The 18,433-nt window shown below is 46.7% G+C and overlaps 1 protein-coding gene across 1 annotated transcript; it reads left to right on the forward strand.

The window, feature by feature from the left end:
- Positions 1 to 725: 725 nt before the first annotated feature.
- Positions 726 to 17,492, forward strand: npepps (aminopeptidase puromycin sensitive). Its single transcript, XM_046374943.1, has 23 exons — positions 726 to 1,124; positions 3,043 to 3,127; positions 3,275 to 3,352; positions 3,488 to 3,609; positions 4,879 to 4,986; positions 6,989 to 7,189; positions 7,410 to 7,506; positions 7,591 to 7,624; positions 8,240 to 8,354; positions 8,780 to 8,944; positions 9,082 to 9,186; positions 9,285 to 9,345; positions 9,438 to 9,547; positions 10,149 to 10,212; positions 10,316 to 10,455; positions 11,922 to 12,056; positions 12,919 to 13,138; positions 13,319 to 13,461; positions 13,697 to 13,753; positions 13,853 to 13,960; positions 14,235 to 14,390; positions 14,720 to 14,767; positions 15,442 to 17,492. The coding sequence occupies exons 1-23, from the start codon at positions 822 to 824 to the stop codon at positions 15,586 to 15,588; spliced, it is 2,802 nt and encodes a 933-aa protein (XP_046230899.1). The 5' UTR covers positions 726 to 821; the 3' UTR covers positions 15,589 to 17,492.
- The last annotated feature ends 941 nt before the right edge of the window (positions 17,493 to 18,433 follow it).

Here is an 18,433-nt window from a genome sequence, read left to right on the forward strand (position 1 = left end):
TGTTCCGCTTTCAAATGATGGTTAGGAAAACAACGGAAATGAACATTAGCAAAATAAATTTCAAGTACGAAACGCTAAAATAATCACGACGTCCACCCGTCAGTTCCATATGATTATATAATGTTTTATTTTAAATTAAAGATGTCACGACCTGCAACGTTCGTATACAGCAGCTTGGATGGGGCTCAGTGTTACCTGTTTGATAATTTGATAAAACATCTGATTATTTGAGCTCATTGTCTAAAATATCCTTATCCTCTTTAAAATGTCTTATCCTAAAAGGCAATCTTTCTAATGACAGCTGTCATATCAATGCTTTAAGTAAAAATAATATTTGCCTGTGAAGGCTGGTGAACTAAAACGTAGAAGAACGGAAGGAAATTAAAGTGATCTGACTTTATTTAAATAACGTTATGATAAAGTCATAAGTTATCAATCAGAACAATAATATTTAGCTGAGTGGACTTGCTGTAGTCTACTTAAACTTCCACTTAAAGTCTTACTTGAACTTGATTCAACGCTGACAATTAAACTGATACAGCAATTTTAATGTCACCTCATCGTCTTTCAATATTTCAGTTATTTCTTTAAAATTCAGATGACAGTTAGAAAGTGGAAATACATATTAAAAGTTTTTATCCTTAAAGACGCTCTGTAATTGCTGGCTGGTCGGAATTTGGAGCGAAATCACGTACACCCTTTGGCACGTACGGTCAAACGTGATGACGTAGTGCCTGTAGGTCGACGCCGCTTAACTGAAGTTGTTTGGGCTATCTACGAGAAGAGATCTGTAGCTAGCGGCGCAGAGAGGGTTTCAGTTGATGTTGCTGCTCCTGGGCCGCAGGGTTCCGCTGTCATTCGTTCAGAGACTTATTTCCTGCCCTCCACCCTCACTGTCGAGGCCCGTTTTGGTCAGCTCTGTACTGATAAATCTCAGAGCGATAACTAGAGGCACACACAGCACCATTTTCGTTAGCGCAGCCGGCCAAAATAGAGGAACCATGCCCGAAAGGAGGCCCTTCGTACGGTTGCCAACTGACGTTTACCCAGTCAACTATGGCTTGTGTCTGAAGCCCGACCTGATCGACTTCACTTTCGAAGGAAAGCTAGAGGCGCTGGTGGAGGTACGTGTACCAGAGCGTCTGGCTGTACACATGGATGGATTTGTCTGTGCATAGCGGGGATCTTGTTATGTAATCTGACCAGCTAACGTAGCTAGCTAATTTGCTGTGTCCGACTCATGAATCGGTTTAGCCCAGCAATCGTAACATAACCTAGCTTCATCTTAAGCTGGCAGTTGCTGACTAGCTTTCTGATGGGCCCACGTTGGCCGGAGGAGACCCATGGATGAAGGATCACGGTGCATTTCTGTCAATAGCCGAGGGCTAATTGACGCTAGCTAGTGTGTCCAGTGGACAGCAGCAGACTTGCACTCTCACGTTAGCTTAGCCAACCGTCTCATACCGTGGATGTTAGCCAAAAGCGCTCGGCAATGCGCTCGAAGTGTTTCGCGAGCAGATCGTTGCATGCCAGCATCGTTAACCTCTCGCACCAGCCATTCGTGACTATGAGCCACCATCAGTTCACAGGATTTTGATCACTGAAGTTGTTAGCCGGTGGCTAGCTAACGCTCACTGTGTTTGCTAAATCATGGCAACATCATGTCGCCCCCTCCCACCACCTGCCTCACTCACTCGTTGAGCTCAGCGTTAGATGTAAACATTTTTCAAACTGTTCTGGCCGTAAAGTGACACGGCTCGGGTGAATTAGCATGACAGCCGATTTTCAGAGCGGCTCTCGTTAATTTTAAACTATTTTACAAACAGGCTTATGAGTACATTTGAGGAATGCAGCCTGCGTTTACTGACGTTGGTGAGCGTTTAGTTGACTGAATAAGTTAGCGAATCGGTTGGGTTCCCTGTGACTTCCTGTCAAAGATAACACACTGACAAACATACCAGCTCACTTGGGTCAGAGATAGAATCAGTGTGCGTTTGGCTCCGATGTGCGGGCCCACAGGTGTGCTGGTTGAGTGACCTCACACCTGTGCCTGGTTGGAAACACTCCCTTGCCGCAATTTATCAGGAAAATCAATACAGACAACGTTGTCATAGGTGACCTTTTTAAAATCTTCGCATAGCATCTTTTTCTAATGGCATTTGAATGGCTTCACTGTTGTGAACAGATGAAGTGATGGTAATAAAGACAACACAAATCCTTTAAAGCACATGGAAAATAACACAGGCTCAAAGTGGAAGTGAAATCAGGAAAGTTTAAAGTTCACAACCCAGAGAATGAAGAATGACACCTGGCACAAGGAACGTATGTGGGACAGCAACACACACGCCCACACAACACCTTTAAGTGTTTACCTGCAGTAACTGCGAATCCTCATTTCAGCAAGTCTTCAGGTTGAGACCACCTGAGATTTTTTTTTAATGCTGCGTTTGCTAAGAGCTGAAAATTCCTGAACTCAGTCTCTTTTGGCAATACCTAGCTTACCTATAGTCTGTCGAAAGCGACGCTAAAACTCAACAGGCTGGGAGAAACTCGGCTTGCCTGGCGAGTTTCACGATTATTCCCTCTCTGATGCTGTGTCAGACGTGTCCATCCAGCAGCGCCACAAACTGTCAGTGTCACTATTCCTACAGCATCCAGGTGTGCCACTGTGTTGTCTCCCTCAGTAAGTTAAGTAGTCACACGCTCTGTCCGAGACCCCAGTCTTCTGTCCGAGTTTGTACTGCCTTTCTTTGTTCATTTTTTCGGATAGCACTGGCTCTTCATCTGTGACCAGTTTCACCCTTCAGCCTCTGCAAGTTTCACTCACAGTAAGAAGGTTGATTCCCGTCCGAAGTGTCTGACCCAACATTTGGATTCACCGTCACGCGTGTCAAACAAAACGCAGTCAGAGCTGTGGCGACGGTTTCATTGGAGAGTCGCACTTGATTTAAACCTCATGTGTCCCAGCTGACAGATTGAAAATGTGGCAGAGCAGAGATCATCACAGTGAGCAGTTATGCTGTTTCATGTCAATATTTACAGGTAACACAAGCCACAAATCAGATTGTGATGAACTGTGCTGACATCGACATCATCACGGCGTCCTTTGCACCACAGGGAGGAGAAGGTGAGGGTCAAACTTTGCCCCCCCCCACCCTTTTCTTCTTCTTCACAATGTTATTCCCTGGTTGTATTACACCTGATTTTAAATTCTTAATGTTGGAAAATGAAATATTTCATACTCTGCTAATCCTCTCCTGCTTTTCTGTTGTAGAAATTAATGCCACAGGATTCAACTATCAAAATGAAGATGAGAAAGTCACCCTGTCATTTCCAAGCACTCTACAGAAAGGTGAGGAGCTCTGCTGTCCGTTGTTCCTGCTTTTTAAAGCTGATTCTGTCATCACTGCTGTTGAAGAATAACAGCTTTCCCTCTTTGGTTGTGGCTGAATGAACAGTGCGACTCTCTTTGTACACGCCTCCTCAGGCTCCGGCACGTTGAAGATCGACTTTGTCGGGGAGCTGAACGACAAAATGAAAGGATTCTATAGAAGTAAATATACAACCTCTGCTGGAGAGATCCGCTATGCTGCTGTCACACAGTTTGAGGTGAGCTGATGGCCTCGGGGAAAAGGATGTTTTCTTTTGGGGAGGGTTGAGTGTATTGCTTAATCTGCTACTTGCCTGTGTTGCGACACAGAAGGGTGTGATGGTCATGTGACTGTTGTTGTTGATCCAGAATATTCCTAAAGATGAGGCAATATCTCTCATTTCTTTCTATTTTTATGTCTGTTCTGAAAACGCTGCCGTATGTTGACCGGGAAAGTGGAGCGGCTCGGGACCAGCACGGTCTCGTCTGGGCTCGGGGGGGAGGGGCGTTCACTGGGAGCTGAATCTCACCAGTCACCTGCAGGATGAGCATCTGCTGTGTACAAACACAGATTCCTCAGCACAGTGTGCACACGCTGCAGGGTTGTGTTTTAGCTGAGGCGCTCCCATTCATCACTCGTTCACAGATTGTGTAAGCTTTGGCTTGGGGATGCTCTCTGCACATCCTCAGAGCACACAGATGTGACACAGATGTGCATGAGAAAAAGTGGGACAGCATATGAGTGAAACAAAAGCAGGTTTACTTTTGCAGAGAGATTTATTGCTGAATGTTGATGCAAAGTGATGACTGATGAGCTGCTTTAGTTAGAAAATCAGGCTGTTGTCTTTGGAGCGTTACAGTTCAAGGTGATCACCTCAAAAATGGTCTCTGATCATATGTGATCACTGAACTTTTTTAAAAATTTTCTCAATGGTTTCGTTTCCTCTCAGCTTGGTACAAATGTTCTGTTTCTTGGTACGAGTCTGCGGAAGTTTACAGTCACTTCAGTGCATTTCTGGTGACGCAAACAACAACATGTGGAAAACTTTTAAAGCGCCAGTTAGTGGACCTCAAAGTACTTTCAGACATTCAGGTGATGGCCTGAAGACAAGGTAAGCTTGACATAAAGTGATGAGTCAGAAGGGTCACGTCTAAAGGCAAAAATGTTGCTTCAGGTGACAACTCTGAAGCGCAAAGCCTGCCTGCTGAAACTGCTTCCAGCGCACAGATAAAACGCTGGCCGTGGTGAAACAAAGGGAAGGAGTCTCGCACAGCTGAATGACAGTCTGTGTCACTTTGATTTCTGAAATGAGGGAAAATACTCGAGCTTCAGGTTTCCATAAATGTCTTTTGTAAAACCTCTCAAACCGTTTCCACCCAAAGTGGAATGAGATAAACGACTTTACCCTGCATGTCTGTTTTACTCATTGAATTGTCACGTTTGTATCAGTTGGACCGAAGACTCGGGGTCTCACTTCGTGTCCCGTCTCCCTCTGCCTCCCCTCCAGGCCACGGATGCTCGCAGAGCGTTCCCCTGCTGGGACGAGCCAGCTATCAAAGCCACCTTTGACATCGCTCTGATTGTTCCCAAGGACCGAGTCGCCTTGTCAAATATGGTACGTGTCATCTGTTCCCTGCTGCCTCTGAGAAGCGTCAGACCCCCAGACTGCCTGAGTCACTTTCAGCTGCCAGGTTTCTTTAGTCTGTCTGTCTGTGTCTGACTGTGCTTCCCCTCCTTTCGCTTCCTTCTCTTTTCGTGGCTTACGTAACAGAGGGCAAACAGTCGCTGCGTGTCCCACCTCTGGCTAATGCTACGTTTAACTACATGTGAAATGTAACTACTGTTTTGTTTGGTTTGTCGCACCAACATGTCTTGTGTGTGCTGTTCACACTCCTCCCTTTCAGTGAGTTCAGCTAAATTGCATCAGAAAACTTCGTCTGGCTTAGATTATTTCTCACAACAAGAAGCCTCCAGGCTAACACGGTTCATCTGGATGGTGACAATGAGGCTAAATTTGGGTCTTGCTGATAATAACGTGTTTTTCTATGTCCTGTCCTGTTGTGTCAGTTTTTGAATCCGAACAGGCATCTTTCCACAGGAGGGAACAACAAAATTTGATTATGGAAGACAAATTACCAAAGAATATTTATCACAGGACAAACAAACCTGAGCGCTCATCAGTTTCTCAGAGCCCAGAAGTAGTCAGATGGCTTCTTTTGTGTAAAGCCCCAAACGTCAGCAAATCCTGACATTTAACAAGCTGGAACCTGCAAATGTTTGAAACGATTAAGCGATTGCCAAAATTGTTTGCAATTAATCTCCTTTCAAGTGGAATAACTGATGAATTGCCTAATTGTCGCAGCTCTGCTGTATACGCGTAGTGATTCTGACGGTTGCTGAACAGATCGTCATGCACAGGCCTGAAGCGAGGCCCCTTCAGCAGGGCTGAACGCTCCACAGAGCGATGCCGGTTCAGCTCGTGACCTTTTGTGTCCACATATCTGCTGAAATGTATTTTCTCAACAGTCCACCGTGACCTTTAGAGTCCTGTGCGACACATTTAGTTTGAACGTGCACGTGTACAGATGGATTTCGGTGGCTACATGCGGGCACGCCTCAGACCTGCCAGCATTGGTACTAAAGGATGAGTCCAGTGATTTTCTAAATTTTTTCTATGTCAACAAATCCCCCAAAACACCAAAACCAACACTGAATGTGTCTCGTGTTCTCTGCCATAGTGCTCCATTGTTGTGAAGAGCCCTGCTGTGCTGGCTGTAGGCCTGAATGATGTGCAGCAAAGCTCTGAGATACTGTGACTGTTTATGAGTCCAGGATCATTTTGTCATTTCACTGAAACAACATAGAAATCTGGTGTGATTTTTGCTGGGCTCAAAAGATCCAAAAAGTTCAGCTCCTGCGATTCGGATATTCAAATTCATGTTGTTCGTTGTTCAGCCCTAACAGGATGTTCCTTCATGACCGTGAACACACACACCATCCTGCTGCTACACACACTCAGTGAATGTGTCCATCCAGCAGCCAACCACCAATGGAAAATGAACCTTTTTTTAAAAAAATCCAACATGTATTTGTGAAGAGATCTTCACTGGACTCAAAGGAAATGGAGCTGAGACTGACAGACAGGAAGTCCTGCGGTGTTGAGGGATGCACCAACACGTTGTTGTTTTGGGTCGTTTTGTGGAATTTGTTTGCAATAAGATAAACGTCCTTCAATGTTTGATTTCAGATTTGTAGAAGACTTTGCTGCAAAGAGTCAGAGGACGAACCGTTTGGATTTTAATGACCCTCTCACGTTTTCCTCTAACGTCAGCCTCCAGACAAGCCGACATGTTTAGCCCTGCTGTCCTTCTGACACGCAGTATTTCAGCCCTTAGCAGCTGCCGGTGGGGCTTCAGACTTGAGGTCTGTTTGAGTAATTCAGAGTCGCTCTTTACCCCAAAAGAAACAAAGTAAAAGGACTGGGCCCTGAAGCTTCAGCTCCAAAACAGAAATCTGCTCCAGTCACATTTTAGCAAAGTTTCCCGACATGTTTGACTTCACTTGTTGTTTCCTTATGACTTCGCCACCCTGAGCCATGCAGCTCTGATCTTTTCCAGAATGTCATCGATCGAAAGCCATATCCAGATGATGAAAGCCTGGTGGAAGTGAAGTTTGCCACCACACCCATCATGTCCACATACCTTGTAGCTTTTGTCATTGGTGAATACGACTACGTGGAGAGCCAGTCATCAGACGGCGTCACGGTACGCGTCTACACGCCCGTCGGGAAGGCAGAACAAGGGAAATTCGCACTGGAGGTGAGAATGTTGTCCAGACACTTTTGACCTTTCAGACGTGGTTTAAGCCTCAGTGGGTTCACTATGTGCTCTCGTGAGAATTTAACTCAAACACGACGGAGGGGAAGACAAATGCACAGAAAATGTCCATCTTTACCAGCTTTTGTGGGATTCATCGGATTGAATTCTAAATTCTTGTAACTTTTCTAACTTTGACTTGTTTTCTGACCTTTTTTTGCAGGTTGCTACCAAGACCTTACCTTTCTACAAAGACTACTTCAGTGTTCCTTATCCTTTGCCTAAAATTGATCTCATAGCGATTGCTGATTTTGCTGCTGGTGAGTAGTCGTCGGTTTTCCGTTCTGTAGCTTGAGTCATCTCCTCTGAAAATGTTGAAACACAAACCGCTTCCTCCTTTTCAGGTGCCATGGAGAACTGGGGCCTTGTCACCTACAGGTAAGCTTTACACGCTCTTGAACCTTTAAACAACACAAGCGGAAAATAAAACTCTTTATTTCGTTCACCCGCCACACTGCTGCCCCTGTGGCAGATTCTGGAAAATTTGAGTTGAACTGAAAATATTCTGAAGTGGTATACTGAATAATTATGATGATGACGATTAATAATTATGTAATGGTGGCTTATTGGTAATAAAATAACTGATGATTCATGAGAAATTCCAAAATGTATAAAAGCTACTTGACCGTTGTTGTATATGTTGTCGAATTTGGCACTTAGGTTATCCCAGATGTTATTTCCCGTTGCTATGACGTCCATGAGAGTCAGGGAGGGAAGAAGGAAGTTGTGAATAAAACCTGAAAACATGGTGGCAGAAGCCGCATCGTGTGTGTTTCTCTCTGAGAAGTTCGTGTTGTTGTTGTCTGATTTTGGTCGACGGCGCTGATGGCCCTCTGGTTGGTCTGCGGTCAGCTGGACGCGCGTCCACCTGTCAGCCGTCGGCACACGGCAGCGGGCTGCGTTCGCACCTGCTGTGGCGTGCAGATGGCTGATGGAGGAAGTGGCGACCTTCAGCCGTCTCTGTGTTAACCTGCGCTTTGTGTTGTTCTTCAGGGAGACGGCACTGCTCATCGACCCCAAGAACTCCTGCTCGTCATCCAGGCAGTGGGTGGCGCTGGTGGTCGGACACGAACTCGCCCACCAGTGGTTTGGAAACTTGGTCACCATGGTAACCAGCCGCAATTCTCCCTCAGCCGTTTCACAACAATAAGATAATAAGTCATAACCGTAACAACTGGACACTAACTGAAAGGTTGTGTCTGAAGTGTGGGAGAAAATCTTCACATTTTAACCTGATAAAAGCAGCTCAAAAGGAGAAACTGGTCACTTTGTGTAGTTGTGTTTAACACTAAAAGCTTGGTCTCAAGATGCTAAACATTTTAATCTGAGGTGAAATGTACTGAAGTTGTTGTATATAATAATTACAGACTGTGTGAATGTCCACATTAAAGGGGAGTAAACTTGTCTTGTTAAACACATACTCACACTCACAGAGACGTGATCCCTCTCAGTCATCACTTGTGTTTATCTGCCCGCTGAGGACATGGCGTCAGCTCAGTGTGTGTGTGTGTGTGTGTGTGTACATGTACACAGGAATGGTGGACCCATCTGTGGCTTAATGAAGGATTTGCCTCCTGGATTGAGTATCTGTGTGTGGACCACTGCTTCCCAGAGTACGACATCTGGACACAGTTCGTCTCAGCGGACTACACCCGCGCTCTGGACCTGGACGCGCTGGACAGCAGCCATCCCATAGAGGTGAGCAGTGGGGGGGGTCATCACGTGATCACCTCACCTGGTTTATTTATTGAATGTATTGATTTAGGCTGCGATGAGGTCAATAAACGACATGAAAGTCGTGACGAGTCTCCGAACATCATTTCTGTGTGCTCCAGGTGAACGTGGGCCATCCGTCAGAGGTCGATGAAATCTTTGACGCCATCTCCTACAGCAAAGGAGCATCTGTGATCCGCATGTTGCACAACTACATTGGAGACGAGGTTGGCTGTCCTAAACTCACAGTTGCTTGCAGTGTAGTAGACTTTGGATTTTTATATTTTGTTTAATAAGTTTTGCTTCTTACTCCTTTTTTTTGTAGGACTTCAGGAAAGGAATGAACGCATATCTGTTGAAGTTTCAACATAAAAATGCTTCGACAGGTAAGAACAGACAGGAAGTACTCTTGCACGTTGGATGGAACAGCTGTGTAGCTCGATCCCTAACCGTCTGAATCCCGGCTTGTCGCCTGCAGAGGATCTGTGGGACTGTCTGGAACAGGCCAGTGGAAAACCCATCGCTGCAGTGATGAGCTCGTGGACCAAGCAGATGGGCTTCCCGATCATAGCAGTGGACCAGGAGCAGGTGAGCTTCACTGCTGTTCAGTCAGCCACAGTCTGTTTAAGTGACTGAACGAAGGAAAAACGTTAGGCGCGTTAGGATTGACAGGTTTGGAGTGAATAAATCAGGCGACACCAAGCGTCATGTGTGCCGTACAGGCTAAAGTACATGTTCAGTTGTTTGCCAGTCGTTCAGAAAGCTCAGAGAGAAGAACAAACGATAATAATGCTATAATGCTATTAATATCCGTGGAGACACAGATGGTGGAAACATCTCATCAGTCACTGCTGATGTCATCTCCCAGTAAGCACATCAACTCATTTTTAAAAATAAGCAAACGTGCCTGAAGTGAGCGTAAAAACTTTGATCAGGCCCCACAAACACATTGCAAAAGACTTCCTAAAACGCTGTCAGTTAGAAAAGTCATAGCTAACAGGATGGCCGAGGAAGCAGAGTAGACCTCACGTGGGCACTTCAGTATTTAACCGGCAGAGTTCGCCAGACCAACCATCCGCTTGACTTTTTGTTCTCCAGCAGTAATGAAAAAGTGTTTGTCTGGTGGCTTCTTCTAACGTCTCACCCTGTTTGGTCGGTGCACACACTGACCACACGATGTCGTTTATAGCAAGGTGACGACCGCATCCTCAAGATATCTCAGAGAAAGTTCTGTGCCAGTGGACCACATAACGGTGAGAGTTCGTTTGCATCAAGTGTTTTCAGACCAAAAGCCCACACACAGGGGTTAGTGCCGTGGCAGCTTCTCATTGGCTCTTCCGCTCGTCTGTCGGACAGGTGAGGACTGCCCCAGCTGGATGGTCCCCATCAGTATTTGTACCAGCGAGGACCCCAAATGCACCAAGCTCAAGGTTCTGCTGGACAGACCCGAGACGACCATCACTCTGAGCGACGTCAGCACGGACCAGTGGGTCAAGGTGAGGTCAGAAGAGTCCGATCAGGTATCACAGTTGGTTTGGATTGGGGCGGGGCTCCACAAAGCACCAATGCCTTTCCGTTTTCGAATATTAACAGCATGTTTGCGTTGTTCAGTGTGAAAACGTGACTGCAGGCGTGTGAAGACTGTCGAGTACGAGCAGACCTTTAACATGAGAGATAAGTCACCAAAAAAAGAAAACCTTTCTCTCCTCAAAGCAGGATAACCGCAGTCACTGAGCTAAAAGATGCTTCACTCTGTCCTGCTTTCATGATGACATCAAAGCTCTGACAGAGTTCAGATTGGACTTCCTGGTTGTCAGTGGGGAGGAAGAGGATGTGGTCACTGCGAGCTCATCCACACTTCCTGTCAGCCCGGCAGAGTTTCTACATGTGCTCACCGAGTCTTCTAACATCAGTTTAGTCACTGATGATATTTAAACTTTTATTCTGCTCATTTCACAGTGTAAATGTTGTTGTTGTTGTTGTTCCTTTTTGTGAAATCGGGGAGGAACTTGATGGGACTTGTTGTTTGATCCGTCATGGGTTTAACTCCCAAGTTAGAGCTGCTGTTAATTAAAAATGACCACGAAGGGCTGAAAATTGATTGGGCTTCAAGCGGCTGATGCTCGTCTATAAATGACATGTCCAGCGTGTCCAACATGTCCAATGCGATCCCTGCTCCTGTTACTCTGAGGCTCCCAGCTGCAGTTTAGAGCCACAGATTGGCAAAGGAAATCTAAATGAATAAGATTCTCTGGCTCCTCCTGTCTGTTCAGTTTAATGGCAGGCTCAATTATTTTTGTATTTTCAGATTTTTATCCCTTTGAAGCTTCCCAGTATTATACCTTATGCATCCAAACCTCAAGGCTGGTCCACGTTTTGGAGCTTTAGAGTCTCTCTAAAAGCTTTGCCTGACTTTGCGAGCTGCAGGTGTGTGTCTGTGTGAACCTGGTTCAGGGCGGGGCTGAGCCTCACACGGCGGACAGGATGAAGTGAGCACTTCAGCTGAATTCACATGAAACCCAGCAACGCAGCTCCTTGGCACAGGATCGTCCTCGTGCTTTAGAACGTAACCAAACGGTCGGAAACGGCGTTTTATTCATCTGATTGGCTGCTGTGTTTGTGCTAACGCCACTCCCTCCCTCCCTCCCTCCTTTGTGCAGTGTCACTTTGAATTGATTCACTTTTAATATTGGATGAAAGCGAGAGCATCATCAACCTACGACGCTGCGTTTCGCTTGCAGCTGAGCAGAAAATGACGGCGCTCGTGTCCAGCGTTTGTGGAGATTTTGCCGCCACAACAAGCCCACTGCTGTCGACTAAAGCCTCGAGCTTTAGCGTTACGATGATGCTCTTTCACTTACTTTAAGCCACGCTGAGTAAAAGCACTCAGTCTGGGAGATAAAAACGGTGACACTACGTTTTTCCCCACAGTCTGACCCAGTTGTGTCCCTGCTGTTCACAGATCAACCCCGGCACTGTGGGCTTCTATCGCATCCAGTACAGCTCGTCCATGCTGGAGAGTCTGCTGCCGGGCATCCGAGACCTCAGCCTGCAGCCTGTGGACCGACTCGGCCTGCAGAACGACCTCTTCTCTCTGGTGAGACACACACACACACTCACACACACACACTGCCTCACTGCAGCAAATTCAGTGTTCCTCTCAGAAATCCACGGCCTTCAGGCGTCAACAAGTGGAACCAACAGGAAGACTGAGGAAGGAAAGTGAGGGATGACGTCTGGTGAAATGAAAGGAAGGAAGTCAAACGAGAAGATTCAGCTTCAGCCGCTGACGTTGACTTAAAACGGTTCCTAACACGACTGGAGTTTTTATGTTTGGCATATGACTGAAGCCATGTTGGTGTTGCACAACATGAATGTTTTTATCAGCTCGCGTCACATGACCCACAGTGACCCTCAGCCTGTGGTCACTTTGTGGAAATATGATTTACGTGAGTGACAGACCGGAAACTTTTGTCAGTGGACTCGACTCTGCGTTCATCCTCTGGTGGCTTCCTCCTTTCAGCTGCTGTCGTGAGTCAGTACGATGGAGACGTTTTAGGCTCTTCTGTTTGTTCTTATTGACTGTTTGTCTGTCTAAGATGAAACGATGGGAATTCAGCTCGGTCACATGTTGAGCTCTGACTAACGGCATCTCAGCAGGAGTCTTTGAAGTCGAGATGTTGGGGTGTTTTCAAGTCACAGAGTTTGATGTGAAGAATTTCTGCCTCTGGACGCTCTCACTCGTCCTTCTGAGGCACATCGTTTAATTAGCAAAATAAGGTGACGAAAAGTTTCCTTTAGAGCCGACTGATTTCTGTTATTCCCAACAGGAAAAAGCCTGTTTTGTTTGTTACTTAATGCTTTAGCAGCAGGTGTTTGTCCTCTAAAACCTGCAGTGTGAGACTTTAAATGAAGCAGCTGAGTCCAGCAGGCCTGAATCTGTTGTTTTGTTGCTTCAGTCTCGTGCAGGGATGATCAGCACGGTGGAGGTGCTGAAGCTGATGGAGGCGTTCGTCAACGAGCCCAACTACACAGTGTGGAGCGACCTCAGCTGCAACCTGGGAGTGTTGTCCTCCCTGCTGTCGCACACCGACTTCCACGAGGAGATCCAGGAGTTCATCCGGGACCTGTTCACCCCCGTCGGCCTGGAGCTCGGCTGGGACAGCAAGCCAGGGGAAGGTGAGGAGGAGCTGGACAGGAACCGACTGGCAGAGTTCAAATGTTTTTATTTGAAGTTCGTCTTTATGAACATTCAAGATTCGTTCGTGCAGTTTACTTCAAGCTATGTGTCTCCATGACGACCGCAGTGCTGCGGCGAGAGAAAGACCACAAGTTGACTGGATGGTTTCTGTCCCGCAGGTCACCTGGACGCCCTGTTGAGAGGCCTGGTCCTGGGGAAGCTGGGCAAGGCGGGGCACAAACCCACACTGGAGGAGGCCCGACGGAGATTCAGGGACCACGTGGAGGGCAAACAGATCCTGCCTGCGGACCTGAGGAGCCCGGTAAGCAAGATAAAAGGCATCACGCCTGTGTTCTGCGGCAGGTTCTCCAACAGCCTTCATGGTGGACATGTGGTTTGTAGTTCAAACAAGATAATAATTCATCATCTGACTTTGTGTATTCAGACCGTCTTTTTGTTTTAGTTTTAATTGTTGCTGCGTGTTGTGAACATCACATGGATGCGTTTCCATGTTTTTATTACCGTGTTAATTCTCACGGTGTGCGTGTTGCCTTCAGGTGTATCTGACCGTGCTGAAGCATGGAGACAGCACCTCGCTGGACACCATGCTGAAGGTGAGACTGCAGCCAGCAGCCATCAGTCGCTGTGTGAACCTGTGCGATGAACCTTCACTGTTCAAATCCTGAACCTTCGTTCTCTCTCCACTCTGTCAGCTCCACAAACAGGCAGACATGCAGGAGGAGAAGAACCGCATCGAGCGAGTGCTGGGCGCCATCTCTGCCCCCGACCTCATCCAGAAAGTCCTCAGCTTCGCCCTCTCGGTACTGCATGTAGTCCAGTGCTGGTTTTGTTTCTGTTGTGCAGTTTTTGTGTTTCAGGGGAAGATCAGACTGTTTTTGTTGTTTGTTCATCCATTTTTTTGCATCTCTGCGTTGATTTGTTTTTCATGGTGGGGAATGACGAACTGTAAGAACAACATAAGGCACTTTGACTGTGCAGTAGTTTGACATCCTGAGCGGTTTCAGACCTCTTCAGGAGCTTTGCTGAACAAAGGTCAGCACAGCCAACCTCCCTCTGGTTCTTCTCCCCCGACAGGAGGAGGTCCGTCCCCAGGACACGGTGTCAGTAATCGGGGGCGTGGCAGGAAGCAGTAAACAAGGCCGGAAAGCTGCCTGGAAGTTTGTCAAGGACAACTGGGAGGAGCTTTACAACCGCTACCAGGGCGGCTTCCTCATATCACGGCTAGTCAAGGTAAAGAACAATCAAAGCTCCCGCTGCTTCTGCCTCTCACACAAAATTTCATGAGGCCATTTGTTAAAGGGAATTCAGTCCTTATCTCCTCGCCCCCGTGCTAATGGAAAGTCGGGTGGAGTTGCTCCATCCACAAAACATTTCTCACAGCAGTGAAGAATTCTGCTAAACAGCCGAAGCTTTGTTTAAAGTGTCGACTTAACTGATGTAGTTTAGCCTACGACACGTGACACACGTCTGCCTGGTGGACAGACAGAAAGACGGTCAGACTCGGACGCGAACGTCAGCGTGTGCTCGCTCACGTGTGTTTCCTCTTCGTCTCTTCGCAGCTCACAGTTGATGGATTTGCAGTCGACAAAATGGCTGCTGAAGTGAAGGTGAGAAACTCTTTTCATTCTGCACTTTCATCTTGTTTTTGAGTTGGGAGGAGTTTGTTTCAGGAAGTTTTTTTTCTATTTGGAGAAACGACAAAAAGCTTATTGAATATTTTGCTAATTTACAAATATGAATAATTTTATTTTCTTTGCAACAGATTTTAAAAAATGGAAACAGTTCCAGATTTAAATCAGGTGAATTAGTTTCACCACTAGGGGGCAGAATGTCCTCACAGCAGACTCGATTCGCTCCTGATGAACCGCCTGCACATCGACTTTTAGTCATCGTGTTATCAACAAACTGTTGTCTGCTCACTCATAAAGGAAACAGAAACTTATCGCTGAATTTGAGAGGCACTTTTTCCTTTTTGTTTGTTAGCAAACAAGGAAACGTGGGGATGGGAGGAGGTCATGACATGCCACAAAGTTCTGCGGTTTGCACCTTTAATCGGTTATGATCAGTCCACGCAGTTTGTGATCGATGTTACCACGTTATCAGGGTTAATGCAAAGAAATTACATGTGAGCAAAAAACAAGGTTTTGGACAAAAGCAGACACCTGAGGTTTTTAGGCACCAGACAACTTAACGATAAACCGAGAAAACGACTGGCAGACTGACTGTCAGCTGCAGTCCTGTTGTCTTGATCTGGTCTCTCCGGGTGTTCCTGTCCCTGCAGAGTTTCTTCGAGAGTCACCCGGCGCCGGCGGCCGAGCGTACTGTGCAGCAGTGCTGTGAGAACATCCTCCTGAACGCCGCCTGGCTGAAGCGCGACGCAGACGACATCCACCAGTATCTACTGCAGCGCAAGGCGCCCCCCGTCTGAGCCGCCGCCCACGCCGCCTCCTCCCCCCTCCCCCCTCCCCTCCTCCCAGCGCGGACCTCCCGGCATCATAGCTGCCTCAGCCCCGCCCCGCCCCCCCGCCATCGACACCCTCAGTACAGACCAGAGCGAAACTGCAGCAGGCTTCATTTCTCTGAAGAAACTGTTTGAAACCACAAGCAAAGCCAAGAATTTAACAAAGTGATGGAAGCTCGGAGAGACTCTTTCTACGTTAACAAGCAGATCCATTTTAGCAAGACCAAGAATGTAGTCTTACCCCCATTCTGCCCGGCAGATCTGCGTTATGAGACCGGTGCTCACCTGCCTCGTGTGCACACCCTCATCCACCTCTGCGTCGTAGCTGAGAAAACTGTGAATCCCCCTCCCTCCCCCCTCCCTCCCCCCTCCTCCCCCTTTTTGTTTTTCCTGCCGTCGCTCATTTTGAATGCTTGATTTTTCTGCATCAGCTGCTGCGTTTTCTCAACAAATGAATCCTCCCCTTCCTTCCTCCCGCTTTGCACTCACACCTCCTCCTTCCTCCTTCTGTTTCGGGCGTCGTGATTGGGCGAAAGCAGAAGGCACCTGGGCAGAATGGGGTTAAGAGCAGTAGTGTGTGTTGTAGTTTCCAACAGCACTGATTCTCCATCTGCTAATGAACAGTTAGGACGCGGCGAGCAGCGCTAGCATGGTACTACATTGTAAACTGTATAATGCAGGCATTTTTGTTTTTCTTTAGCGGACGATGTTCCTTTTTAAAAGAATTAAATGGAAAAGTTCACGGTTAACCCCCACCCTCGACCACCACCCACCCCCACCCAAAGATAACCCCTGCAGCTCTGTCCAGTCAGAGTTTGTCATCAACAAGCATATTCAGACTTTACCTGCCGCCCTCGATGAAATGAAGTTATTGGCGTGTTTTATAAGACATCACGTGCGGTGATTTATTTAAATGTCGAGATGATCTTGTTTTCCGAGGAGAGAGGGGGACAAAAGAGATCACAACACTACTTTTCGGGGCCTTTTCACTCTGAAGTAACATCAGGAAACGCCTCTCGATGGTCCGATCGACTTGACTGTCAAACTCGGGAGCCTTAAATTGGTCGACTTGTTTGCAGTAAAACGTTGCACACTGAAGCGGCGACGGTAGACGGCTTCCACGTAACGTCAGACGTGTCTAATGTGACAGATTATGCAGACCCGTTGAACGAGTGTATCAGTATAACATTTACTATTTAATGTGGTTTTGAGAACACACCGATCGAGTCCTCCAGCCTGTTGTCGAGACCCCCACCCCCACCCACCCCGGAACATTTGTTGTTGTTGTTTTTTTTTTCTTTTTGTTTGTTTGTTTGTTTGTTTTGTTTAAAACTAAAGTTGGTGTTCATTAAAGTGAAAAAGGATTCTGAAAACAAATGTGAAATTAGTACACGTTGATTTTAATGCGTGAGGAGTGAGTGTGAATGCCTGGAGAGACGCCTTCCTAATTTATTTTGTAATATCTCACGTCATATTGGATTACAAATGGTTAAAGCAGCACTGCTGAATTGTGTGTGTGTGTGTGTGTGTGACGGCTGAATTACACCCAATGAGAATAAAAAGTGGTTACAGATGGACACAGATGAGTGCAGAGAGGAAATTCAAATGTCTTCACGTTTTGCTTTGATGATGAAGTGTCTGTAGAAAACGTTGAGGCAGCGTTCTGGCTTTGCTGTGCAGATGTTCAATGTTTTCTTGTCTCTTTTGTTTCTGTTTTGTTTTTTTCTAATGAATCTGAATTTAGTTGAACATGTGGGATGTTTTTTTTGTGGTTCTGACTTTAAGAAGAGGAAAATCTGTCAGGCAGGACAGCTTCAGTGATGCCAAGGCGTACGTAAATATGCAGTCCAATAAAGCAACACTTGATGAGACGTTTTTCTGTCGCTGCGGGACGTTTCTGTCGTCTTCCACTTGACGAGTGCGAGTGGAAGGTGTTTCGATGACCTGCTTTACTACCGAACAGGGTCCCACGGGCGTCTGCTTTGTGGGTATTCAATAAATCATAAACTTGTTTGGTTAACTAAAACCGTCTTGGCCACGCGGTTACAAGATGGCGGACGCAGAGCGATGAGGGACGTCTGCAGCTCCTGTCCTGTGCAGGCCCAGCAGTGCATGTTAATCGATGTTTGGGCCTTTCGTGTCCACAGGGATCATGTTTTCTGTCTTCCAGTCCGTTCTTGTGAACAGGATGTCTCAGGAAAACCTCCAGGGATTTGGGTTTTTTTTTTGTTGAACCAATTCGTCCACTTGGACTCAAAGATGAAACGATGAGACTTTGGAGGTCAAAGGTCACAAATCATAACTCAAGACTTCATGCATTAATTATGGCAGAATTTCACCCAAATGTCTAGCGGGATAAAACGATGAAGTGATGACATTTTCTATCCAAACGGTCGGAAAACATCCTGATGTTTCCTGATGTTGTCTGTCCATCATTAGCAGCAGAGCTCTGGGACCAGATTCCACATGTGGTCATATACTCAACTGGGGACGCTGGTCTTCTGTGCTGCTGGGTTGAAAATGTGTGTGAAGCCTCCACGTTTTCCAGTCTGCAGCTTCTCTGCAGGAACGTCCATGTCTGAAGCGCTGCAGTCCACCACCGGCTCACTGGCTCGACGATACTGAGCTGCAGGTGGTGGTTTTGTGATGAGGTTCTCCATCAGTCTCTGCATTAATGGATAGAAAATGGATGTGAAGCGCAGCATACAACCCTTCTAGTTTCTGAACACAAGATGGCACACAGCAGTCAGTTAATTAAAGAGTTTGGTCTCGACCTGCTCTCATTGGAAAGTGTAATGGGATAACTTTTGTT

This window comes from Scatophagus argus, chromosome 2 (assembly GCF_020382885.2).
Source record: "Scatophagus argus isolate fScaArg1 chromosome 2, fScaArg1.pri, whole genome shotgun sequence".
NCBI classification, from domain to species: domain Eukaryota; kingdom Metazoa; phylum Chordata; class Actinopteri; family Scatophagidae; genus Scatophagus; species Scatophagus argus.